We start from the raw sequence: 27,124 nt of genomic DNA, 5'->3' as shown, positions 1-27,124 counted from the left end.
CTATAAAATAAAAATTAAACCATCAAACGAGTTTCTGTTACCTTGAGTGAGATATCCAAGTGAGTCCTATGGGAAATAACACAATAAAAAAATGTTAGCTTGGTGAAGAAACAAACCCTCCTGAGACAGTTCTTGAGATTTTAACCAAAAAAGCAAATCTACTGCTTTCCCAGCCTTCTATAAATCTCAGGTTAGAATGCTTCCAACTTGGTGAGGTATGTCTCAGCAGTGGATGGGTTAGGCCAGGAGCAGATGCACCTGGCTCACCATGACCTGCATCCTTAGTCCCACCTACAACCCCCATCTCTCTTACTCACCCCGTGGCAGGATGCTACTGGATCTATGAGAAGGGTTGAATACCAAATGCTTAGCCATGGCATCTCCCACAGAGGTAACAAAGGTACATGAAGTGCAGGCCAGCTTGCTTCCACTGAGAAAGAGAGTCAAGAGTATGTCAGACAAATGCAGCAATGACTACCGAGAGTTAAGCTTCAAGGCTTTAATAAAGAAAAAGAGTGTCCCTCCTTTCTCCTCTCAAGTTAATGCATATGTCTATACCCCAAACATAAGGGATTTAACGTAAAAGCTTGAACAATTAACAGTCCATCAGTAAGTTTGTCATTACCTCACAGAATTTTTAAACAAAGCCAAATACTTGGGGCTCTTCCGTGGAACATGATTGCTGAGAAAGACAAAGAGAAAGTTGTATAAGTTACATGGTTCAGCTCACTAAACTAGAGATCACCAGCCATTGACAAGGCCTGAACAAAAGAAATGCCTCTTTAATCAATCCTAACCTCAACCCAAGCCTATCACATTAATATTTCCTATTAATATGCAAATAGATCCTGGAGGTGGGGGGAAATCTATTAAAAGGCATATTGTGGTTGAGGGTGGAGGGGTGGTGACCAGGGTCAGAGGCCGTATTTCTAAGAAGCGTCCTGGGCCTTGGACCACATTTTGAGTAGCAAGGTTGTACAAAACCAGATTACAGACCAATGAAAGCCAAATAAAGCCAGGTCTGGCCTCTGACTCTGCTAGCAAAGGTGCACAAACAGCTCTAAAAGTTGAAGGGGGAATCACCAGAAGCAGGGAAGGGAATGAAATGAGTTCTGAAGAATCTGAAATCCCAGAGAGGAACATTGGTTTAATCCTGACTCACTTGATCATATGGTTGGCGTAAGCTCGAGAACAGCAGGTACTATAGCGACACAGAGAGCAATGAACGTAAGTAGGGAAATGATTGGGGAAGTCTGGGATCTCAAAGCTGCACTCCAGACACGTCTGCCGGCCCATGACACTCCTGTCGAGAAACAAAGAAAATCATATTACTGCCTCAGGGGTCCCCAAACTGTACAGATTCAGGCAACAGACTCTGCTTAAAAGGCTACCAGATGACACTGGCTCTCAGGAATAGCTGTGCCCGCCCGGCCCCCAGCCTCCAACAGAAGGCACTGACATTTTCCTAACAGCTCTCTTCTGGACGTTGCGCTGCACAGGGGGGTAAAGGAAGACAGGCAGAGGGTCTGCTGAGGAGGCCAGTGGTGCTGCTTCCTGCAAGCTGCCAGGAGGTCCATCACTGGAGGGTACAGGAGCAGTTCTTGGCTGCCCCCGGGAAGCCCGGATTGTCACCTGGGAGTCAAGGGAAGGAATAATTAGACGCTACCTATGAAAGAACCTCAGAACACTGAAAAGCTCTATTCCTCCCCTTCTTGGATCCACGAAGGGAATGTCGACAAACCCTTTACCTTGGTGCCTGGTTTCAAACCTTCCAGCTGCTTGGGTTTACGGAAGGTTTTATGGTGCTGCAGCTTGTGTTCAATTTTGTCCTTGGCAAAGAGAAACTGCAGCCGGCATTTGTTGCAGTGATAAACATTCCTCTTCTGAAGGGGAAAAAAAGAGACAGAATCCTTTAAAGGTTCCCAATGAATTTTCTTCCTGAGGAGAAGGTAGATCATCGCCAATCATAGCATTCTTTCCATCTTTCTGTTGATAATTTAACAGAGTTAAAAAGAAACAGACAATATAACACCAAACCTAATTTTTCAATCTTTAACTTTATATATTTTGCAATACAGTTACAAGCCTTATTATTAGGTGGTGAGAATCATCACGTCCCATGCTCCCAGAGAAAGGTGCATGGAAAGCCAGGTTAACTAGGTCCTCAGAGCATCACGCCTGACTTGCTTTGACAGTTTGGCTGAGCGGCTTCAGCTTTACTTGCCCTATTACTTTTTTTTTTTAGTTTAGTTATTGTTTTTATTTGAATTACTGTCAATGTTCATTTCATCCTTGATAAACTATAAGCTTGAGATTGTCTTATTACTTTATTTTTACAGTGTGGATGGACACTGCTACTACTTCTGGATATTATTTTTTAAAAATATAATAAAATGTATATGGTGAAAAAAAATCATACTTTTATTTTGTACTCCTTCATGTGTAAGTTTACCTTCAACTGCACTCCTCAGTCCCCTTCCACAGAAACAACTTGCTACCAGCTTCCTGGGTGTTCTTTCACAGATAGTCTGTGCAGATAACCATACAGCAAACTCAAATGTCTCCATTCACCACCCGTTTTCCTTTCTCTTTTTTAACAAAAAACAATAGTACTTTCCTACACAGTGCTGTTCTTTTCCCTTTTAACACATCAACACATACAGATATGCCTCCCTAAAAGGCCATTTTGAGGATTCAGTTTGGCCCAGTATTGAAACAGGATACCTGTCTATGATTCCTTCCTAGGATAGCAAAGGCTCTATAACCGCAGCTACAGGTGACAGTTCCTGTGCTACTATATGGAAATGCACCGGCGGTGGATTACAGCAGGCACCATGTGTGAACCTAAGAGGGTGCTTACAAGCGAGAAGCCAGGGCACATGTGCACACACGTGGATGTCACCTACCGGTGCACCCATCTTGTTCTCTAATTTGTTCCCTCTCTATGTACCTTCACTTTCCTCCTCTAGTGGCTCCTTTCCTGCAGCATTTTAAAACAAAGGCTTATATATTCCATCTTCAAACCAAAACACAGCAGCAACAACAACTTCTCCCTTGTTCCCTCCTTCCCTGCGTCTGCCACCCCTGGTCCTGCCCTTCATAAATTTCTTTAAGTAAGTTCTCTGCATTTCCTTACCTCTCATTCATCTGTCCCACTAAAATCTGGCTTCTACTCTGCTGACCAACAAAATGGCTAAATTAAAGGCTGGACTCTCACGTTTCTATCTTGCTGATACCTTCTTGTAACACTTGACCACACTTTCCTTCAAAATGCTTTTGTCCTAGCCTCTTCCTCGACATCGCGACTCTTCGGATTTTCATTCCAGGACTATGGCCCTGGCTTTGTGGAGAGAGAACTCAATGGTCCTTCACCTTATTCTCAATTTGGGGGTTTGGGGGTGGGGGTGAAGCTTAGCACTTACAAATTTAAATCTACTGGATTTATATAATGATGATTTCTAAATATCTTTCACAATTCAGGCCTCAGACCTATATATCCAACTATTTAGTATTCAATTACACTTGATGTCCATAGATACTGCCAACTCAGAATATCCATCCGAACTTAGAATCCTGCCCTCAAAAGTTACTTTCTCCAGTGTTCCTATCTCAATATAGTCTCCGCATTCATCCAATTACCCAAGACAGAATCCTGGGCACTATTCTTAACTACTCCCTCAGTACCTTCACCTAATCCATCTCTAAATTACAGATAGCATTTACCTTCTCAGTATCTTGCAACTCTAATCCTCTTCATCTTCATTTCAAAAGCCAATAGCCACTATCATCTCTCAGGTAAACTACTGAAAAAGCCTTCGGCTCGCCTCCCTAACTCTTGGAGCAGCCAGTGTAATCGTAAGTAAAAGCAAATGTGAACACATCAGTCCAGGATGTGAAAATCTCTTCAATGGCTTCCCAACATCAACTTCTTTTTTAATGAACAGAAGTCTGTATTTTATGTTGATTTGCTTAGTTTTCACATACACTCTTTTTTTTGGTTCTAGGTTCCCATCCAGGATACCACCTGATATTTTACTAGTCATGTCTCAAAGTTCCTCTTGGCAGTTTTCCTCAGGCTTCTCCCAACAACTTTTCATAGTAAAAGTTGAAGCTCCTTTTTATTTTTTAAACTATTTTAGTTTTTGGTCAGTTAAAGCCACAGGTTTGTTTATTTACTGGTTGTGCTGTGAGGCATGGGGGATCTTAGTTCCCTGACCAAGAACTGAACCTGGGCCCCCTGCATTTGAGAGTGCAGTCTTAAACACTGAAGCACCAGGGAAGTTCTGGAGACTCCTTTTTACAGCTCTAAGATTCTCTAACCTCCAACCTCCCCCATACCCTACACACTCCAACCACACTGAACTTTCAATTCCTTGAGCCTCGCTGTGCCTCTGGGCATGCTGTCCTTCTAGTCCACTTCACCTGGCTCATCCTTACTCATCCTTCGGGTCTTGAACAACCCTTTTCCTGGAAGACTTACTAGGTTCCCAGAGTAGGTTATGTTCTTTTTTATATTCTGTATTTCCCCTAACACAACATTGTTCCTGCTTTATTGTACTGTTTAACTCTCCCGTTTAACCACTAAATCTCTAGCATCTAGCCCAGTGCCTGGTACATATTACTGGAATTCAATACATTTTTCAAACTCACACATATAATCTTCTTGACCAAAATTATTTGCCTCGCTCAGACCTGGCCCCAGCATCCATAATTAAACAGAGCAATTGCTTGGTGTCTGGTACCTGGTGCCTCATGTAATGCTGTTGGAACGCACTGCCATTTTTGAAGACCTTCAAGCAATAAGGGCAGAGCAGGTGCCGAGTATCCTCATGGATCATCCGAAAGTGGACGTCTACCTCAGAGTAGAGTGAGGAGCGGTACTGACACACCTGAATCACATAAGGAAAATAAGCTAAAAGTGAAGTGAACAGCTGAGGCCTTAGAAAGGGGGTAACAACAAAAATGTTAACACAGAAAAAAAAATTTTCCTAAAGGTACAGAAATCAAGTTATTTTTCTGATTTTATAATGCAGGGTTATGTTTGTGATCATGAATTCAGCCGTGAAATACAGTAAAAATGGGAAGGACAGCAAAGTCTGAAAATTCTGGCTAAGAGGAGCAGTTTTTTTCCCTATCTCCACAGGGAACATTCAGGAGACAGACACTCCCTCACTTTTTAAAAAATATTTATTTATTTGGCTGCACTGGGTCTAGAACTGCATGTGGGATCTAGTTCCCTGACCAGGAATCAAACCCACGCCCCCTCCACTGGGAGTGCAGAATCCTAGCCACTGGGCCAACGGGGAAGTCCCAGACACTCCCTTACTACAGGCATTGTGTTCCAAGACTGGGTTCCTCGGCTGGGTACATGCATATATCCTTTCTGTTTTTCTCCTGCATGATGAACCCTGAAAATAGAACCTGGGTTCAGTATTTCTTTTGTATTTCCTCAGTGTTCCTTAAACTGAGTTTGTGCAATAGATACTGGGCAATGTTCATTAGTGGATTCTTCATATTCAGCCTGAGAGCAAAAGACTAAATAAAGCTTCCTAAGGAAAAGGCAATACCTGGCAAACATAAGGCATCTCTCCAGGCTTATGAGTATCCTTCATATGCTGGAGAAACAGTGGCTCACTCTCAAATGCCCACTCACAGATCTTGCACTTGGCTGTAAGAAGAAAAATAATTGATAAATACACCTGAAAATATGACCCAAAATCCTGCTGATTCATAATCTTTACTTTCTGACTCCTGTATCTTCATTTGCAATAGTATCAGTAACTTATGGGGTCTCTTTTCTTTAAAATGGCTGTCAACAGTTGTGTCGCTGATAAAAAGTATCCTTCTGTCTCTAGCTCAGAGGTCTTCACCAAAGCTCCATTCCAGATTTTGAACTCTCTACAAGACATTTAAACATGAATAGTCCACCATCTACAAATACAGATTTGTCCTTAAAAGACTGACAACATGAACAGAATTTCTTGCCTTATGAGTTATTGCTAACAAACTGAGATAATTAAACTTTAAAATTAGCCATTTTATCAAACTTCTATATAAGGCTGCAATTCTAAATTTTTGGCAAGTATTTTAATTGCTACATACTGTGAATTATACAGGCAAAATAAAGACAGTTATTTGTATTTTTCTTAACATTACTAAAATTATTTTCAAGTTTTTGCAAACACAAAAATTGTAAATTGCAAGTTCTAAGCGCTTATTTACTGTCTAACCCCTGCCCACCACTCCCAAATGAGTGACGCTGAAATAAAACAAATGAACAAAAACCAAGGGTTTTAAATCTGGGGTCCAAGGAAGAGATCTCAGGGAACCCAGGTATCCCCTGAAATTATCTGCAAAGAGTGAAATGTTTATTTTGGGGGGAAGTTTTGTGTTGATTCTCAAAGGTATCTGCAACCCATTTAGAACCACTTCCCAGAAGTACATCAGGTATGAGAACAAGATAAATAAAAAATTCTGCCTAGAATGAGAAAAGTTGATAACATAAGCTGAACCTTTAAAGAATAGTGATTTGCCAGACAGAGCAGACAAGAGAGGAACTTGAGCAAAGGCATGGAACTACATGACATGTTTGGGAAACTGTAACTAGTGGCATGACAATCTTTTCTCCTGTTTTCCTGCCCTTTACTTCTCAATTCAATTCGCTTAGCTTCTTTTTTTCTTTTCTAGAACACTTTAAAGCATTGGTATTTCCCAGCCTTCTGTCCAAGCCTTTTCCTAGTCTCTGTGTTTTCCCTGGGCAACCTCACTCACCCTTAAAGGCTTTTCCTGTATCAGCTCTATTGTTATATCTGTCTTATAATATCAATAGTAACATTTATTAAACAATTTCTAATGCATAAGCAACATCCTAAGATTTATATGTATTATCTCATACACAGAAAATCAGTGAGAAAGGAAGCAAAGCCATCAGTGGATTTAAGGGATCGCAAATAACCTTTCACACCTGTTCTAAGGGGGAAGGAGTTGATTTGAAGAAGATTCAAGAGGGATAATTGACTGATTTTCCAAAGTGGCCATCCTAACACTGTCCCTCCCAGCCCTGTCACTCTCATCTCCTTAACACCTACCTCGGTCTCTTGCTTTAAGAAAACAGGTGTGAAATACTATAGATTCTGCTTCCTGCTTTCCAAATTTGGAAGGACAGATCCTTTTTGCCTTTCTAAGGTTCATCCAATCTCCATGTATATATACCATGACTTTATCAAACAAGGGGTTCTCCCTTTCCCGAGTCTTTCTTCACAAAGGATCCTCCTGACACGTGAACACAAGCATGCATCCATCCCTCAACCTTACCTCTTCTTAGTCTATTGCCCTTAAACAAGTTTAAACACAATAACCCACTGATGTTCTGGAGACAATTCAGGAAACTTGAAAATGAAGATAGATGATATTAAAGACTTATGATTAATTCTGTTAGGTCTTGATAAAGATACTATGGCTATGTATTTTATTTTGTTTATTTCTTTCAGGTTGGAAATAAAGTTTACTAAAGTGTTAACTATATCAGCTGGACTGATCAAGTTCATACTTGTTTAAACCCGCAGTTATCACAAAGTGTGATTTCCATTAGAACCCCTAGCTTGAACACAGATCTGGTTGCTCAGGCCTCATGGAACCCCAGGAAGACCACTGGACTCTGTCGCACTTGACCTCGGCTTGTGGCAGAAGTTCCACTCTCCCTGGGTGTCTCCCATGGCATCTGCTCCGTGGCTTGTGCAAGAGTGATTTTACATACGCAGAGCCGTCTAACTGTTTCAGAGTAGGGTAGTTATGCATTTGCTCATGTGAATAACCAAGCGTGTCTCTTCCTATCACCCTTCAGAACCCACATTCTTCAGGGACCCATCCTAAGTGTTCCCTGAGACTCCTGACTGTGGTCCATGTAGAGTCATAAGATCTGCAGCGGGTGTTAACTCTTCAGTAAACGTCAGCTCTCTCACCTCTTGGCCCGACGTTGAGAGGTACAGATGGAAAAAGGCCATCCTTTCTGATGAGGATGGGAATGCCTATGTATTTTAAATGTCCTTACTTTTCAGAGCTATATAATGAAGTATTTAGAAGTGAAACTTCATTATGTCTATAATTATTTTAAAAACACTTCAGAAAATAAAAGAAAAAAATGTTTCAAAACTAAAAAGAAAACAATGGATCTCAAGATATTAACACGAAAAAATAAGCTACTTTCATGAAGGATCTGCCACAGATGCAAAAAAAAAAAAGGGAGTTATAAAAGAATCCAAGAGTAAAATTTATATATACCAAAGCATAGAAAAGGCATTTACCTGTTCGGATCAACAATGTCTGGGTTTTTCATCAGAATAAACTGAAGTCATAAGATACTCAAAAAATTAAAAGTCAAGGATAAAACAGTGGTAAACTAAAAGGGAAAGACTGATGAGGTTCTGCATTGTCCACTTTGTTTTTTCCCATTAGGAAGAACTTATCTTGTTATGTATAGTAAAATATGTAAGTGGAATAACACACTCCACCAGATTTCTGTATAAAAGCAGATGTTTTCACTGGGAGATTCAGATGAGTAATTTGGACTTCCCATCACTGACAGTGAAGAACGTGGGACCTAACTTAGACCAAGATGCTACTCTGCTACATGTGTTATGATGGTTGAAACTAATATCTACTCCACTCACAAACTGTTAGTCCAAAGTTCCACTGCCTTCTATGGTAACCACCAGTATCCACATGGCTAGTGAACATATGAAATGGGATGAGCTCAAATTGAGACTATTTGCTCTGGTATACACACTAGATTAAAAATTTTTTTTTAATTTTTCATTAATTAAAAAATTTTGATTATATGCTAAGATTATCTTGGCTATTTTGAATTAAATAAAATATATTATTAAAATTAATTTCACCTTAAAATATTTTTATTTCAAATGACTACTAAAAAAATTAAAATTACATACGTAGCTCATTATATTTTCTGTTGATCAGCACTCATCTGAGCCACTCATGACAATCCTACTTCCCTTGACAATATGACCACAGCCAAAGAGAGAGAAAGGGAAAACAATTCTGCCTTGCAAGGAACACACTTAGGAAAGACAGGAAGACATGGCCTCTTTTTCATCTGCACAATCTTACATCTGAATGAATTCCTGACATTAACATAGCCTTCCTGCTAGAAAGCCAGAGACAAGAAAACTGTTGAAAAGTAAAGACTTAAGTTCTGGGGTGATGCTTACTCCACCTTAAGTCTTCTCAGTTAAAGGATCTATTAATAGATGTCCTTAATGTTTAATCCAATTTTAATCAAGATTTTTAATCTGCAGCAAAAAGCATCTATATTATGCATATTTTTCTGTCTCTACATGTTTGCTCATGCTGTTCCCCATCACATAAAATCTCTCCTTACTATTTTCCATCCACCTAAATCCTTCTTGTATTTAAGACCAAGTTTATACATTACCTATTCTGTGAAATCCAGCCACAAGGATCTTTTCCCTTCTCTGAACTATTCTACCTATCATTCATTTCATCCAGTGTCTGTATTTATAGTAAATACATAGTGTTGTTCTCAGATTTCCCTAGTTAAGCAATTTTTGTCTCTTCAACAAAACTAGAAATCCCTTATATGATAAAGGAAATATTTCTAGAAGACTGGATTCAAATCCTCACGTCACCTTACTAGAAGTGTACGCTCTTAAGTAAATGACTAAATATTTCTGGGGTTGTATTCAGCCTGTTTCTCACCTTTAAGATGTAGCTAACACTCCAACTTATCTTATATTTCATGAAAGCACTGTCTTAATGGTAAAGTACTTTATAATATTATCTTTTATCCTAAATAAAAACTACGACATTACTAACTAAAGTGGAGACCCAAATACAGATGCTTGCTCCTTCTATAAAACAATCTAGGTAACAAACCCTTAAAATATACCTCTCTACAGTGGTCCAAGGTCCCTAATATTTGGAATCAAGCACTGAACTCAACTCAAGCTTGAACAGAATAGAAGCCAAGCTTGTAGGAAAACAAAGTAAGTGAAGTACTGACTATAAACATGCAAAAACCTACCTGACACTGTTACCCACATATGAATAAATATAAAGGGCTCCATGCTAGTGCCATTCACTGAGTGAAGAACAAAGTACACCCCTAGAGTTTATGAACTTCCAAACTTACTAGTTGATTCATAGGGACTATGAACATTTTCCAGGTGGCACTGGAGCTGGAAGGGAGTGGAAAACTGACGATAGCAGTGCTGGCAGATAGTATGGCCATCCACCTCACCATTCTGCTGATCAAGCTCTACATGATGTTTCATATGGTTCATAAATCTGTAGCACAGCACAAAGGAAAAGTACAGACAACATAAAAAATCAGAAGCCTTGGAGAAATACAACAGCGGAATCACAGAACAGACTTTACATATGTCCCCCCCTCCACCTTCCCACCCAACTTCCTCTTTTTTGGGACAGTCCTTTGCTCAGCCCAGAAACTAAGAGGGTTCCCGAAACTTATCTGAGAAAGGAGATGCACTGGTCTCACTCTACCCAAAGTTATCTTTTATTTATTACCACAATGTCTCCTGTAATATTAGTTATTGATTTGATAACCCTGAGCAAGAGAGGCTATAATTAGGGCCATTCTCCAGACAGAAAAACTGAAACATGTAAGCAGTTTTCAGCCTTCACTTGTCCAAGGTGAGATCCAAGGCTCTTCAACACTCACCGAATGTTGTTTTTTAGCCTTTTGGTACAATGTGGGCATCGGAAAGATGTGGCAACCTTAGGGAAGTTTGTGAGCTGGGCTACTGTGCCACCATCCCGTCCATAGTAGAAGTCATCTACTAGCATAATGAGCTTGGTCTGGACAGCATCACCCACATTCTCATTTGGCTCTGGTACTTTGGTAGGTGGTGACAGAGCAGGAATAGGTGTAGAAGAGGGAGTGGAAGCAACAGGAGCTGTTTTCTCAGGGGATGGGGGCTTTGCTGCTGATGGGACACTGGGTTCTGAATCCAGAGATTTTCCTTTCTTCTGGTATTCAACCATTTCTGGGCAACAGTACTACAAAGAAAGAAGACATCTGATCATCCTGGTTCTCCTGGGGGCTGGATGCATGTACTCCTCAGGTCCACTAATATTCCTTGGTAACAGTTTAGTTCTAGGTATTCTCACCTAGTTTCCACCCTGCAGTTTTCAACAATGTCCAGGTTTCACTCTTTTTCATGTGTCTGTGTGTGTGTACTTATATATAGATATATGCCACTCCAAACACCATACTTTGTACTTCTTCCTGTTTTAGATTCTTGAACTACTCGCTAGTATAAGCTGGTTCTGGGGTCCCTGGTAGGAAGAAGTCCCAACCTTTGCATCTGGACTAATACCAAAAAATGAAAGCCTTGAGTTAGTAATTGCTTAATAGCTCCTGATTTATCCAATGACACAATAAATAGAAAATGAACTGAGGCCAAAAAGTTCTGATTATCTAACAAACCTGTCCTCCTGTGCAGTTCAAAATCTACCAACTAAGGAAATAAGGTCACATATGTTCTGATCTATTTGAGGGACTTTAAATGTTTCCTATTACATTTTTGAGTTCATTCTAAAACAGGCCAAGAGTATAACCCTTTAAAAGGCTTCCAAGTCATTTCAGAGCCCTTGCCTCACACTGTCCCAAGACTACAGGAAGTAAACAGTGAATGGCAGCCATTTACGCTGGATCCCATCACAGGTGACATCACTTACACACATGTGACCTCTCAGAGCTTCAGTAACACGGAAGTGAGCATTACACTGTGGACATATCTTCCGTCCACCATCCTGGAGGTCAAACACTGGGATGGGCGAGGTCACTGGAAGAAGTGAGAACATGGTAAGATTAGTAACATACTAGAAAAAGACTATCGGCCTTTTGGAAAAAAATTATTAAACACTTCATAAGGGGTATAATTAAGGTTGGTAAGCAAGCATGAGAGATCACTATGAGGCACATTCCTTTTACCATTCTTCTAACTTTAGGCCAGGGGTTAGCAAATCACAACTTGTAGACCAGATCCAGCCAGCTGCCAGTTTCTGTGTGGCTAATGAACTAAGAATGGCTTTTACTGGGTCGGCCAAAAAGTTTGTACAAGTTTTTCTGTAAGTTGTTGGGGAAAACCGAACGAACTTCTAGGCCAACCCAATGTATTTTCTGTTGTTGTTCTGGTTATAAATCATGGTAAAATATACTTCACATAAAATTTCCTCTTAAGCATTTAAAAATGTTTGGTTCAGTTGTTAAGAATGTTCACATTTTCATGCAAGCAATCTCCAAGACTCTTTTCATCCCTCAAAACTGAAACTCTATACCCATTATTAATTCCCCACTGTCCATTCCTCCTAGAACTCTAGCAATCACCACTCTACTTTCTGTCTCTGTGAGTTTGACTACTCCAGATACCTCAGGTAACTGGACTCACACAGTATTTGTCCTCTTGTGACTGGTTTATTTTACTTAAGATAATGTCCTGAAGGTTCATCCATATTACATAATGTATCAGAATTTCTTTCCTTTTTAAGGCTGAACAATATACCACTTAAGTATTGATGCTTTTGAACTGTGGTGTTGGAGAAGACTCTTGAGAGTCCCTTGGACTGCAAGGAGATCCAACCAGTCCATCCTAAAGGAAATCAGTCCTGAATATTCATTGGAAAAGACCCTGATGCTGGGAAAGACTGAAGGCGGGAGAAGGGGACGACAGGAGTTTGAGTAAGCTTCGGGAGTTGGTGATGGACAGGGAAGCCTGGCATGCTGCAGTTCATGGGGTCACGAAGAGTTGGACATGAATGAGCGACTGAATATACCACTGTATATATACACACCATATTTTGTTATCCATTCATCAGTTGATGAACATCTGAGATGCTTCCATATACAGGCTTTTGTAAATAACGTTGCTGTGAACACGGGGGTACAAGTACCTGTTTGGGTCCCTGGGTATATATACCCCAAAATGGAAGTACTACAACATGTGGTTAATTTCATATCTCATTTTTTGAGGGACCATCATCCCATTTTACATCCCCATCAGCAATGGACAGGGGTTCCACTTTCTCTACATCCTTCACCAACAGTTATTATTTTCTGCCCTTTTTTTTTTTTTGGATAAGAGCTAATCGGTGTGAAGCAGTATCTTCTGTAGTTTTGGTTTGCATTTTCATGATTAGTGATGTTTAGCATCTTTTTGGTGTTTAATGGCCATTTGTATATCTTCCTTGAGAATTCTCTATTCAGCTCCTTTGCTCATTTTTTAATTGGGTTGTTCTTCTGTTGTTGGTTGAGATGTAGAAATAGTTTATATATTCTGTATATTAAGCCCTTATCAGATATATGAGTTACAAATATTTTCTCCCATGAAAAGTGAGATGCTTTCCCACTCTCCATAACCCTAACCCTTTGATGCTCTAAAGTTTTAAATTTTGAAGTAGTCTCATTTATCTATTTTTTCTTTTGCTGCCTATGCTTTTGGTGTCATATGCAAGAAATCACTGCCAAATCCAATGTCATAAAGTTCTCCCCCTAATGCTTTCTTCTAAGAGTTTTATGGTTTTAGGTCTTTTATTTTGGGATTTAATTCATTGAGTTAGTTTTTGTATATGGTGTATGGTAATGGCCCAACTCCATTTTTTTGCATGTGAATATCCAGTTTTCTCAATACCATTTGTTAAAAGTTTTCGTATTTGTAAAGGGTTCAAATAAAAGCAAAAGAAGAGTAAGATTTTCTGACACATGAAAATAAAATGAAATTCAAAATTCAGAACCCATAAATAACTTTAGTGGCACATAGTCATATGTCTAGGCCTATTTTTGCACCAAAATGGCACAAAGTAGTTGTGACAGAATCATACTGCACATGAAGCCTAAAATATTTACTATCTGGTCCTTTACAGAAAAGGTTTGCCAAGTCCTATTCTAGGACTGAAATTGAATATGGTTATGCTCATAATCCTGCACCTGAAAACCTCTCTACCAAATATCAACTTTAAAATCTAGTTCAGAAATACATCTCTTCCTCCCTGAACTATCTTTTGATTATCCCACTCATCTCTGATCACTCAATCCATTTCATTAGTCTCCAAACCACAATTAACAGAAAATTCCTTTGGGCTGACTTAGTTACACTTTTCTGGAGAAGGAAATGGCAACCCACTCCAGTGTTCTTGCCTGGAGAATCCCAGGGACAGGGGAGCCTGGTGGGCTGCTGTCTATGGGGTCGCACAGAGTCAGACACGACTGAAGCCACTTAGCAGCAGCAGCAGTTACACTCTTCACAAGTGGCAATCCCCTTTACTACACTTAAGTTTCTGTGATAACAAACTATTGCAACTATACCCTATCTTCTCTATTTCACAGTATAGACTTCTGATACAATACGTTATGCTAATGTTTTTGAATGATTGGCCGCCCAGAGTCTTTCTGATTATCGTACCTTTCATTGAAGACTCAGGCCCGCTGGTTCTTTGAGAGCCATGTGCGGAGCTGTTGTTGGATACCACCACTGGCCCAGGACTCTGGCCCAGGGAAGGGATGGTGTTAAGGGTATTCACCAGTTTGGCCACTTCATTGCTATTTTCACCTGTAACACCAGGTCGCTTCACAGTGACAAAGCTGGCAATGCTCACTGCAGGTGGAGAGGGGAAGGAGGGAGCTTTTTTGACCAAGTGATAATCATCTGTTCTCCAGCCACCACCCATCCCAGCTGTGCTATCTCCTCTTCCCAAGCCTCACCTAGTTTGGGGTTCTGAGTCTGGCTGGATTGGCCTGGGGGCTGGACAGCAAGGTGCCCCAGTGAGGTCGGCTGTGTGGCAGTGGGTGTGGTGGAAGTGCTGGGAGTGGACTTGGTCGACTGGGACTGAGACTGTGGGACGGTGCTTCGAATGGTCAGAGTGGCTGGGATGACGGTGGTGAAGGTGTTGGTGGTGGGCCGCACAGGCATCGTGGAGCCTGGCCTCACAGGGGTCATCTGAGAGAACACTTGTGGGACGCCCACTGTCGGCTTAACAAACTGGGTACCTGGGGCTTCAAAAGAGAGACAAAGAAAAGCACCAAATCTTGGTTAGTGAGCTCTCCTATAACACATTTCCTCTGTGTTTACTGGAAATACTAGAATAGGAAAAGATTATTTCCCCAAACTGATGAAAGCAGTTAGCCTCAGTAATCAGCCCTACAAACATCACAGTGAAAGCAGATTTCCATCAACTCCTCCCCAAACACCTTAGCACGCTGCCTTTTCTATTCCAAGAGTAAATCATGAATAGCCTGATTTTGGTACTGGAAGAGAATAACGGGTATAGAGTGGGAAGCAGTATGGGTATACACAGGCCAAGAGGCAGAGCTGGTTCTGAAAAAAGTAATCCTCCTTTCTCAGAATACTAAAGAGTCTTTCATTCTCTTACACAAACTCACAGAGAAGACAGACTATGTATGCCATTCTACTAGGATGTCCCAAAGGTGAGTCTCCTGGATCAACTAGACAATTCACTTACAAATATTTAAGAAATATCAGAACTAGATAGGATAAGCTCAGACCTGAAGGCCAAAATCCCAATGGGCTCTGAGAACAATGACAAAAACTTAGGAAGACAAGCTACCTTTACCACAACTAAAATAATATAGTATTTTTTGGCCCAAAATGTAGTAAACACTGAATATAGAACTGGGGGCAAAATTATAAGATTTTAAAGAATTATCTTTCAATTTCTTAAAAAAAAAAAAAAAACAAACAAAACACCACTAGTCATTAGCAATATTCATCCTCAAAGAATATGCCATTTGTTTAACTTATATTCCAAATCTATGCTGTAAAATGCAAGCAAAATAAGTTTTTAAGTCCACCATGTAAGTAAGTAGACTTATTAGGAATACAGAATTTGGGAGTTTGCATTAATAACAGTCCTTCAGGATAACAAACAATAGCTGAATAAAACAGCAGAAACAGAAAAGTAACTATAAAAACCCTGTTTTACTACCTCATGAAAGGTGGTAAAAAGTTAAAAAGAAAAATAAAATTACCACCCTGGCCAAAGGTTAGGAAGTTTTTTAAAAATGGGGCTTAACTCAATATGATTTTTGTAGTTTCAGAAAGTATACTTTTTAAATGACCTTCAACACTTAGAAACAACAAAAACAAGTCTTTTGGATGCTGGTTTATTCCAAATGGGTAGACATTTTTCCTTACCTGGGACTAGTGTAATTGGTCTAACCGTTTGGCCTTGCTGTACGTTCAACACAATCCCAACCTGATTCATTGCATTTTGTACAGGCCGGACATTTCTTACAGGAAATCCCTGCATTAAAAAGCAAAAGGATCTTTAACATGGAGATCAGCTAACACTAGCAGAGACTGTATTCAGACCTATGTCCAAAAAGTTCCCACACTCTTACCTAATGATTCTCTCTCTGGAACCTGAGCTTTTAAATGACTGAGATGGAGAAAATTCTGGACTTCTGGCAAACTTTTGAGTGACAAATATTAAAACTGGAGAATGAGGTTTGGTGCATACGAACAAAAATGAAAACCTATTTCTTGTCTTAAGAGAACCTCAGTTCAAAAAACTCATCCACAAACTGACCCCTAAGAATGGGGAAAAAACTGACACTAATGGAGATTCAACACATATACAACTGTAGGAAATTGTCCCCAAGTCTACTTCAAAAGGCCATACACCTCTGGGAAATTTGTAAGACAAGGCAGGAAAAAGCATCTGCCTTTTTATCCCACACCAGCACTGGGTTTGCAACTACAATTCACATTTATATCAATAAGTCATCTTCCTTCTCTTTCAAAGCTCTCCCTGCACTTCACCAATTTTGCATATATATTTCTGTAAGTCAACTAACTCACCCCATTTTAAGAAAAATAGCCCAAGCAAAGGGTGAGAACTTTTGAGGACCAAGTGTTTAGGCTTCCTAATGCAAACTTCCCACTCTCTCCTGCCTAGACCTCAATCAAATTACTTAACAGCCTCTGGGGGCATAAAGAGGAAATTGCCCAGCTGTATGCTATGTTGGGCTGTCTACTCAAGTCAGCAGCAAATAAAAACTAGTAAATGAGAAAGCCAGACCAAAGGACAGAACCTAGAACCATTTCTAATTATGCTGGAGACTCAAGTCAGAGCCCTCAAAGGTTCCCACAGTCCCAGAATTCTACCAGGTCCCAGAATTCAGAGTCCTACTTACCTGTGTAGTGATAAATATTGGCTGTGAGGCTACCGGGGAACTAGTCACATGATTGGCATTCTGCATGACCTGCACAGGCCTCAATACTGGTTGAGTAACCATGGTACCGAGACCTGGGGCTGGATTCTGGGTTAGGATGAGTGGCTGTCCACCTTGTTGGACCAAAGAATTGCCAGCTAAAGGGTAAAAGAAAGAAGAAGAAGAAGAAAAAAAACAACACTGTAAGCCACAATTTATAAGCAACACAATGGTCTTAGGTAAGAAATGGTGTCCCCATGTATTAAGATATCCAAGACTGTCACTCACCTCAGGTTTAATGTCATCAAACTTACCAAATATTTAAGCCTTACTCAAAGCTACAATGAACAGAAAAATACATAGATACAGAAAGTTCACCAAAATCTCCCTCATATCTTAACTTGTTATTTAATTGCTAAATTGTGAACAACTCTTTTGCGATCCCATGGACTGTAGCCCGCCAGGGTCCTCTGTCCATGCAATTTCCCAGGCAAGAATATTGGAGTGGGTTGCCATTTCCTTCTCTAGGACATCTTCCTGACACAGGGATCGAACCTGTGTCTCCTGCAGTGGCAGGCAGGTTCTTTACCACTGAGCCATCAGGGAAACCCACGTATCTTAACAAACCATGTCTTAACACACATGGTAAGACTTTTACATGGCTATCACTTTGATGATCTAAGTGACCACGTATAATTTCCCCATACCAAATCAGCAAAACCAAGTAACATATAAATTCTTTCTCCATATTTTTACTATGTAAAACCTATTTTTTGGAATGTGATTTGTTGTTAGTTAATCTACCTTAAACTTTTTAAAAGAGGAATATTCATCAACAAACAGTAATTCAGCTTCCCAGTGAGCCAAATCTCAGAAATGCAACAGGTTCTCTAAATATCCACTGTATAGGATATATAGGATGTATATGTATACTTGTATAAGATGTATAGGTATGGAAACAGAGACTTCTTTATGTCATCAGAACTTATAAAGAACACACCTGCCAAAACCAATAAATATGACTTCAGAAGATTCATTCATGAATAAATAGTAACAATATCATAAATATTTGAAAACTAAAGTATTTTAAATTCTTTTTCCTGTGTGATAAAAGTAACTTTGGAAATGTTTTAAGTCCTATATTTGCTGGATGTTCTCAGTTGCTCAGTCATGTCCAACTCTTTGCAGCTCCTTGGACTGTAGCCCACTCTGTCCTTTGGACTTCCCAGGCAAGAATCCTGGAGCAGGTTGCCATTTCTTATTCCAAGGGCTCTTCCCAACCCAGGGATCGAACCCTTGTCTCTTGAGTCTCCTGCATTGGCCAGGTGGATTCTTTACCGCTAGCTCCACCTGGGAAGCCTCCGTTTGCTAAGTTTGGCTAAAAAAATCATTAACACTAAGTTTCCTGATTTACAAAGACTACTCTAAATTCTATTTCAGAGAGCCAGTATGCCTAAATCAAAGATTCAAGCAAAATACTGCAGCTCTTTTCACTAGAATGGGATGAACTCCTCGGAAGTTTTAAGTTACATGTGACAAATGGCATTAGTAGTTAGCTACAAAGCTAGACCACCAAAGTGGGTATATAGGTGGCCGGCTATTAATGGCCAATAGTGACTTGCCCCATGTTCTCCCAGAAACTGAGAGATCATCAGTGGACTAGATTCTCATAGTAACTGGGCCAGCAAACAAGTAATTATAGAAGCTGACAGACAAAAAAATTCCAAGTTCTGTCTATGCTAATTATATGGGTCCTTTTCTCTCTATATATTTCAACATAAATATTTTATTATGAAAATGTTCAAATATATAGAAAAATAGAACATGATAATAAACCTCCATGTACCTATACCAGCTTCAATAATTATCAACTTAAAGCCAACCTTCTTTCATCTGTACTTCACACCCTCTTACCAGCTCCCATATTATGCTGAAACAAGTATCATATCATATCACCTATAAATACGTCAATATATATCTCTAAAAAGTAAAGATCCTAAAAAAGAAGAAATACAACATCATTATCACTCCTAAAAAATATTATAATTCTGTGATTATAGTGGATAACACTGTATGATATTATTAAAGTCTGCCGAGAGAAGTTAAACATTCTCACTATTCCTATCCCAGCCCCCCAAAATGATAAATATGTGAGGTGGTGGATATGTTAATTAACTAGACAGTGAGAATCCTTTCACAACACATACATATATCAAATCCCCATAATGTACACATTAAGTATCTTACAATTTTATTTGTCAATTATGCCTTAATAAAGTTAAATATATAATTCTTGGGGGCTTTTCTGGTGGTCCAGTGGTTAGGACTCTACACTTTCACAGAAGGGTGCACAGGTTGGATCCCTGGTCTGGGAACTAAGATCCCACATGCTGTGCAGTGCAGCCATAAATAAAACAATTCTTTGATATTAAATATCCAGTTAAAATTCAAATTGACAATTATATTTTTTTGCTTGAGTTAGGTTACAAAAGGGTTCATAAAGTACAACTGATGGACATCTTTAATCTCTTTTAACCTATAGCTTCCCCATCCATCTCTTTTTTTCTTTCACAATTTATTGTTGAAAAATATTGACTAAATAAAAATATATATTTTCTATTCACTATTTTAACTGCTAGAGTAAAATAAAACAAATTATCTGAAACTAAAAATTCTTAAGATAAAATCAATGACTAAATATCTCATCTAAATATAGGAAGGGAAGGATGGAAAATTTTTTGCATTTATGTGGAATCAACTAGTATTAGAAAGTCTCAAAAGACAGGCCTAGTTTCCATGAAATCTATACATAGTCTACTACTACAAAGAACGTTAACACATTTTCTGCAAATATTCTCTGATGTCAGGGTCATGTTTGAATTTTGGTGAATTGTTAGGACCTTCCCAAAAATAAAGTGCAAACAAAGAAGGTTTCTAACCGTAGACTAGGTTTACAATTCAACTGAAAGCAAAACCAGCATATGGCAAGTCACCCAGAGTAAATATTTATTTAATGAATTCTATAAATTCATTCTAATATAATAATTCCAATTCAAACAAATGAATTGTTTTTAATGATTCCTGCATTCTTATTCTTTCCTAAAAGAAATGCTGACAATTCAGAAGTCTTCCAAAGTTCTATTTCCAGAAAATGAGTCAGTCAGTCAGAATCTTGAGGCTTAAAAAAGCCTTTAAAAGAATCATCCAACCAATTCTCTACCTGTAGGTCTGCTCTCAATTAAGTACCACAGCCTTAAACAGATTAAATAATAGAACATCCAACAGCTTCTCTCAAAACACATTCTGTTTATTTTACAAATCTGAAGGTCTTGATTTTTTTCATTAAGTTTATTTACATAGCCTTAAACCCCAGAGACAAAGAGGGCTAAATGGAGTAGAAATGGACCAAACAGGAATTGAAAATCATAATTACAGTAAAAAATTTATAACATTAAATTCACATTATTCACAGCTCAGAATTAAGCAGGTCATTTCATTTCATAATGTTCCTTTCCAATGCACATATACGATCAGCCAGAACTATAAGAATAATTTCTAAATGCTGAGTGACAGATTCTGAAGAATGGCAAAAATAATAGTAAAACATCTTCTGCAATTTTATTCCTAACATTTTCTTAAAAAAGAAAAAAGCCTTACTGAGATGTAATTCACATACCATACCTTCTGTATCACCCATTTGAAGTGTATGATTTGAAGGCTCTTTTTGTATATTCACAGGTTTTGTGCAATCATCACCACTATTTAATTCCAGATTTCATCATCCCCAAAATAAACCTTATACCCATTAGCAGTTATTCCCCATTCTACTACCCCCAGCCCTGGCAACCAAACAATCTTTCTGTTTCTATAGATTTGTCAGTTATGGGCATTTCATAACAATGGAGTTATATAATACGTGGTGGCCTTTTCGTATTTGACTTCTTTCAGTCAGCATGTTTTCCAAGGTTCATTCATGCTGCAGCATATATCACTATTTCACTTCTTTCTATGGCCCAATAATGTTCCGTTGTATGAATATACCACATTTTGCTTATTCATTCAACATCTTATGTAGTTTTCACTTCTGGGCTATAATGAATAATGCTGGCATTTCAAGAGTATTTGATAGAAGTCACAAAGCTGTATATTTTATACAAAAAAGAAAGCTAGACAAACTCAATCTATTAATGTGTGCTTATCTATGCATGAAAGAAATTTTAAGCCTTTATTGTTTTTTTGGCTGTGAGACTTATGGGATCTTAGTTTCCCAACCAGGGATTGAACTCAGGCCCCTGGCAGTAAAAGCTCGGAGTCCTGACTACTGTACCACCAGAGAACTTCCAGAACTAAAGAATTTTTGGAAGAACACACAAGACATATGTAACTGTAGTAACCAGTCTATACCTTTTTTTTTTTTCTAAAACCATGAACATGGGTCAACATTTTAATTTGAATGCTAGAGCTTTCTGAAGTAAATAAAATCAATTTTTATATTTCAAAAAAATTTTTGCACATAGGCCACAGGAATCAAAGGTCCATTCAAAGAAATTAAGTCATGTGATGCTCATCTTGGGCCTCGGAATGCTGTGATCAAAGGGAAATTTAGCAAAACTGGTTGCTCATAGCACTGTGACAAGATTATTTTAAGAGAAACACAGGAAAGCAGTATAATGCAGTGGGAAGGCCACACATTTTGAAGTCTAAATAATTCAAATCCAGTTTAGTCACTTACTATTTGACCTTAAGTATATTATTCAGACTCTCCACACCTTGGTTTCCACATCTGTAAAAAATGAAAAAAATCTCTAGAGGTTCCTCATCTTTATATATATATATGAGGGTCACTAATTATATGTTGAAAAAGAATTCTAGGGGTTTTCCATGTAATAAAAATTACTTTTTTGATATCCAAAGATTGACTGGTGAGGCCGCATGTAGAGCAATCTCTTATGGCAACTTGATACTATCAAATTTTAAATGCCTGACCCAGCAATCTCACTTTATATGACAGATATGCTTACATAGTAGGCACAGATATGATGCCTGAGAATATTCATCGTAACACTGTTTATAATCACAAAAAATGGGATTGTAATAAATGTCCAAAAATATGGAAGGTAAATGGTTATATCCAAAAGTAAGAATACCAGGTTCACTTCTACTGGAAATGTAAGATACAACATGTCTAGATGGCCATTTCAGGAAAAATACTGATCAAAATCCTTAAAAATTGTGATAACCTCTGATACAACAATTTGACATTTAGAAATATGTTCTCAGAACTAAGGATATGAGAAAAGACAGATGTTTACAAAAACTCTTTTAAAGTAGCAGTACACCCCTTTACAACCTATTGCTAAGGACTGTTAACCAAACAACAGGAAATAATCATCAAAAATGCTACATAAAATTTATTAAAATCACTACATATTAAGGGGAAAAAGCAATTAGAATCTGTATGGGCCCATTTTTATAAGGAGTGAATCACTTCACATAGCATATAGATGTACATGAAGTACATATATGGGGACTTCCCTAGTTGACCAGTGGTAAAGTGCCAATGCAGGAGACACAAGTTCAATCCTTGGTCTGGGAAGATGCCACATGGCAACTAGACCTGTGTGCCACAACTATCGAGCCCGTGGCTCAACCACTAAGCCCTAGGGCCCATGGTCAGAAACAAGACACCGCTGCAATGAGAAGCCTGCGCACTGCAGCTAGAGAGTAACTAGAGAAACCCGCACAAACCAACAAAGACCACGTGCAGACAAAAGTAAGAAAGAAAACAAATGAATTAATTAAAAAGATACATATAAGTACAGAATAAGTTACAATTAGTTATCTCCAGGTAGTAGGATTATAGTTAAAAATTGTTTTATTCCTCCTTTTACTGTCCCCTTTTTCTACAATGCACATATTAGTCTTATAAAATAATTAAAAATAAGTCCTTTATAGCAATGCAGTAATTCTATGAAGATGTTTACTCTAGACATGAATCTTGAGACATAACTTGCCAGTAACTCATTTTCAGAATGTAGGAAGTAGGAGGTATGGGAGGAAGGAAACATAATAAAAAATGTTACAATGAAGCTCATGACTGACCTTTGAGTAGTAGTTTAAAGTATGCTGTTAAAAATTTGAAAGGGGCCGTTATGAAAATTATCAGACTGTAAGAGAAATGTGTGAGCTCACTAAATAAGGATTTCAATGTAGATTTTGTCTTTATCAAATGAAGTTAAAGCAAGAAGCTATAGTTAAAGTCTGAATGGGAGGCCCGCCATTGTTGTCCCACATCTGGTAGTTGCTGTTTACATTCCTATGAAGGGAGCCTTCATAAGCTTTTTGGCAGGTACGTGGTGAACACTTCAGCTGCACGGTCAAGAAAGGATCCAAGGTCATGGATACTACAGCTGATTTGTTTTCTTCTGCCTCATCCTGATTTACAAGCAAAATCTAGAAAACCTGCAAAAGTAAGTGTTTGGTGGCTTATCTAGAAATACTATGAAAACAATGCTGTTATTTTTGGTGAAGAAAATCAATTTGTATAGTTTATTTCAGTGTAAATAAAATGTGAATTTTGTGTAAAGTTCAGGTTTTTTTTTTTTGGGTGAGGATGAAACATTTTTGTGGTAAATTCTCTTTTCAAAAATATTTATCATCTTCACAATTGAAGACAAGTTTTTTTTTTCTTTCCTTTTTTTGGTATATGGTTTACTACTTTGGGGAATAAAAAAGCCATTTTAATTGTGAAATTATTAAGATTTATCTAACTTCTAAAATATTACATGCTATATGACCCCTGATATAAATTGTTAATGCTTGTATAATTGTTGCTGGCTTTACTGACTATGCCAAAGCCTTTGACTGTGTGGATCACAATAAACTGTGGAAAATTCTAAAAGAGGTGGGAATACCAGACCAGATCACCTGACCTGCCTCTTGAGAAACCTGTATGCAGGTCAGGAAGCAACAGTTAGAACTGGACATGGAACAACAGACTGGTTCCAAATAGGAAAAGGAGTCCGTCAAGGCTGTATATTGTCACCCTGCCTATTTAACTTATATGCAGAGTACATCATGAGAAACACTGGGCTGGAAGAAGCACAAGCTGGAATCAAGATTGCCAGGAGAAATATCAATAACCTCAGCTATGCAGATGACACCACCCTTATGGCAGAAAGTGAAGAGGAACTCAAAAGCCTCTTGATGAAAGTGAAAGAGGAGACTGAAAAAGTTGGCTTAAAGCTCAGAAAACGAAGATCATGGCATCTGGTCCCATGACTTCATGGGAAATAGATGGGGAAACAGTGTCAGACTTAATTTTTGGGGGCTCCAAAATCACTGCAGATGGTGACTGCAGCCATGAAATTCAAAGATGCTTGCTCCTTGGAAGAAAAGTTATGACCAACCTAGATAGCATATTCAAAAGCAAAGACATTACTTTGCCAACAAAGTTTCGTCTAGTCAAGGCTATGGTTTTTCCAGTGGTCATGTATGGATGTGAGAGTTGGACTGTGAAGAAAGCTGAGCACCCAAGAATTGATGCTTTTGAACTGTGGTGTTGGAGAAGACTCTTGAGAGTCCCTTGGACTGCAAGGAGATCCAACCAGTCCATCCTAAGGGAGATCAGTCCTGGGTGTTCACTGGAAGGACTGATGCTAAAAAGCTGAAACTCCAATACTTTGGCCACCTCATGCAAAGAGTTGACTCATTGGAAAAGACTCTGATGCTGGGAGGGATTGGGGGCAGGAGGAGAAGGGGACGACAGAGGATGAGATGGCTGGATGGCATCACCAATTCGATGGACATGAACTTGAGTAAACTCTGGGAGTTGGTGATGGACAGGGAGGCCTGGCGTGCTGCAATTCATGGGGTCGCAAAGAGTCAGACACGACTGAGTGACTGAACTGAACTGAACATAAATGAATGAATATTGAAAAAAAAAAAGAAAATAGGAAATGAAACAGAAGCCAATACTATGTAACTTCACTAGTCAATCAACTCACTAAAAAAAAAACCACTAGTCTTTCACCATTTCCTTCAGGTAGACAACAACACTATCCTATTTTCCACACCCAAGAACCAATGACCAAATTAAGCTGCCAAAGAAAATATGGAACAAAACTACCCTGGGATAATTCTTACCAGACTAGTGGGGCTCTTCTAATTAAAAACAAACAAACAAACAATCCCGTCCCCTTCATATCTCCTTAACAGTTAGGAATTTGGGGCTTACATTTTCTTTCCTAGAAATTATCAGTAAGAAGAAATCAGCTGCCCTCTGACTTGAACCACCAGCATCGACTCAGCACTAACTCAGAAGGAACACCACCACTTACTTCCGTATCAGAGAATTAGGACTAAACTCACTCCAACATCAGCAGAACCACATCAGTACCTAAAACTGAAGAGGTACGGCTAATCTTAAGACCTCTTTTAGTCTCTCAACCCTCTAGCCCAGGAAGAATTTCCCAGTAATCCCACTTACCATTGTTGTTGGCAATGAGTGTGACAAGAGTCTTCTTTGTACTGTCGCTGTTCTGTGCCCCGCTGCTACTAACGGTGGTGGATGTAGAGAGATGCCCAGCGACAGAAGCATGGGCAGCGATGGGCACTGGAGCCGAGACAGGCTGCTGGCTCACAGAAACTGCGGGGAAGGGGAGGCACAGTCACTTGGAGACAGGGACAGATGACACTGAAGGACACTCTTCTAATCTTTCATCTTATTGCAGGTCTCTACAGCCATAAAGTTTCCTGCTTTATTCGCAAATCTGACTGGTTATCTGATTTCTCCTCCTGTGTGTCCCTCACACCGCAAATTAGACACAATGCCTTCTTTTTTGTCTCAGATTTCCTGGTGAATTAAGTTAGATTACAAGCTCGCTGAACCAGATTTCACTATTTTGCTTATAGAGCACAAGCAAACCTCTAGAACTCAAAAGACTTATTATCACCACTACTGGTATTCATAACCATGCAATAGTAAGCTGTCCACAAGACCACGAACTGTCCTGTTTCAAACCAATGCCATCTTCAGTTCTCAAGGCAGGAAAGATTAAAAAAAAAAAAAAAAAAAAGAGCAACAGATACAATTCAGGGGAAAAAGAACTACCACCCACTTTATGAATTTAGGGCAATCTAGAATTTGACCCTGCAACCGCACCTTTTTGAAAGAGAAGCTACAAGCCTAAGTTTGTAAACTGTCCCTGAAGGCAGACACGAAGCAAATTCTGCTCAGCTCACACAGGAAACCAAGTTCAAATAAAACAAACAAAAAAATCCCTCAAGACTATGGGAACCTGTTTTTCACTGGGTATATAAATGAACACTAACACACACCACTTGTTCACACATCATATGGTAAGAGAACTGCTTATGTGTTTGATAAATATTGGTGAACTCAACTCTTAATGTTTTAAATTTATTAAATATAGTGTTTCTAGCTTTGTGTATAAGGAAAACCAAAGCACTTACAGACCAGAGAATAGGGGGAAAAGGTAGTACCAGTGCCACAGAAAAGCAACCCTGAATTCTTAAAAGTCTTGCACCCCATACTTTCTTAACAAAAATGCCATTCAATCCAGTCAATATAACAACAATCTAAGATCAAAGAGTTTTTGTTACCTGTAGTAGTTTTATCCACTGAATTATAATCCTCAACTACAGAATCCTCAATGACATCACTGATTTTCTGCCATGGCTCCAACTCCTCCTCCTCACATTCCATAAACAGGTCGGTGTCCGCCATGCTACAAGAAAAAAAGATTAAATTAAGATACTGACCTCACAATGGGAGAAATAGTTTTATACAAAATACAGAATCAGACTCTGAAGCTATTGGTAACCTACACCATTGTGCTTCCTCTACCATTTCCCCTAACCTCCTCTATTTCCAAG

At 38.9% G+C, this 27,124-nt stretch overlaps 1 protein-coding gene across 9 annotated transcripts in view; it reads right to left on the bottom strand.

The window, feature by feature from the left end:
* The window catches only part of POGZ (pogo transposable element derived with ZNF domain), a 47,279-nt gene that overhangs the window by 3,832 nt on the left and 16,323 nt on the right, over nt 1-27,124 (bottom strand). For 5 of the 9 annotated variants that reach the window (XM_055584293.1, XM_055584294.1, XM_055584295.1 and 2 more), the window contains exons 2-18: nt 26,852-26,976; nt 25,716-25,874; nt 17,210-17,385; nt 16,209-16,317; nt 14,759-15,049; nt 14,460-14,678; nt 11,737-11,843; nt 10,718-11,055; nt 10,169-10,323; nt 5,568-5,668; nt 4,743-4,889; nt 1,749-1,883; nt 1,460-1,632; nt 1,163-1,303; nt 626-682; nt 318-430; nt 42-66 (exon numbers count right to left, since the gene is read on the bottom strand). In XM_055584293.1, the coding sequence (XP_055440268.1) occupies nt 42-66; nt 318-430; nt 626-682; nt 1,163-1,303; nt 1,460-1,632; nt 1,749-1,883; nt 4,743-4,889; nt 5,568-5,668; nt 10,169-10,323; nt 10,718-11,055; nt 11,737-11,843; nt 14,460-14,678; nt 14,759-15,049; nt 16,209-16,317; nt 17,210-17,385; nt 25,716-25,874; nt 26,852-26,975 (2,570 nt within the window). In that variant the 5' untranslated portion in view covers nt 26,976. Of the gene's footprint in view, nt 1-41; nt 67-317; nt 431-625; nt 683-1,162; nt 1,304-1,459; nt 1,633-1,748; nt 1,884-4,742; nt 4,890-5,567; nt 5,669-10,168; nt 10,324-10,717; nt 11,056-11,736; nt 11,844-14,459; nt 14,679-14,758; nt 15,050-16,208; nt 16,318-17,209; nt 17,386-21,959; nt 22,011-25,715; nt 25,875-26,851; nt 26,977-27,124 lie in introns of those variants that run through there. The other 4 variants (XM_055584301.1, XM_055584300.1, XM_055584299.1 and 1 more) reach the window with 4 other exon arrangements.

This window comes from Bubalus kerabau, chromosome 6 (genome assembly GCF_029407905.1).
Source record: "Bubalus kerabau isolate K-KA32 ecotype Philippines breed swamp buffalo chromosome 6, PCC_UOA_SB_1v2, whole genome shotgun sequence".
Lineage (NCBI taxonomy): Eukaryota > Metazoa > Chordata > Mammalia > Artiodactyla > Bovidae > Bubalus > Bubalus kerabau.
This window is presented reverse-complemented; position numbering and strand designations above follow the sequence as displayed.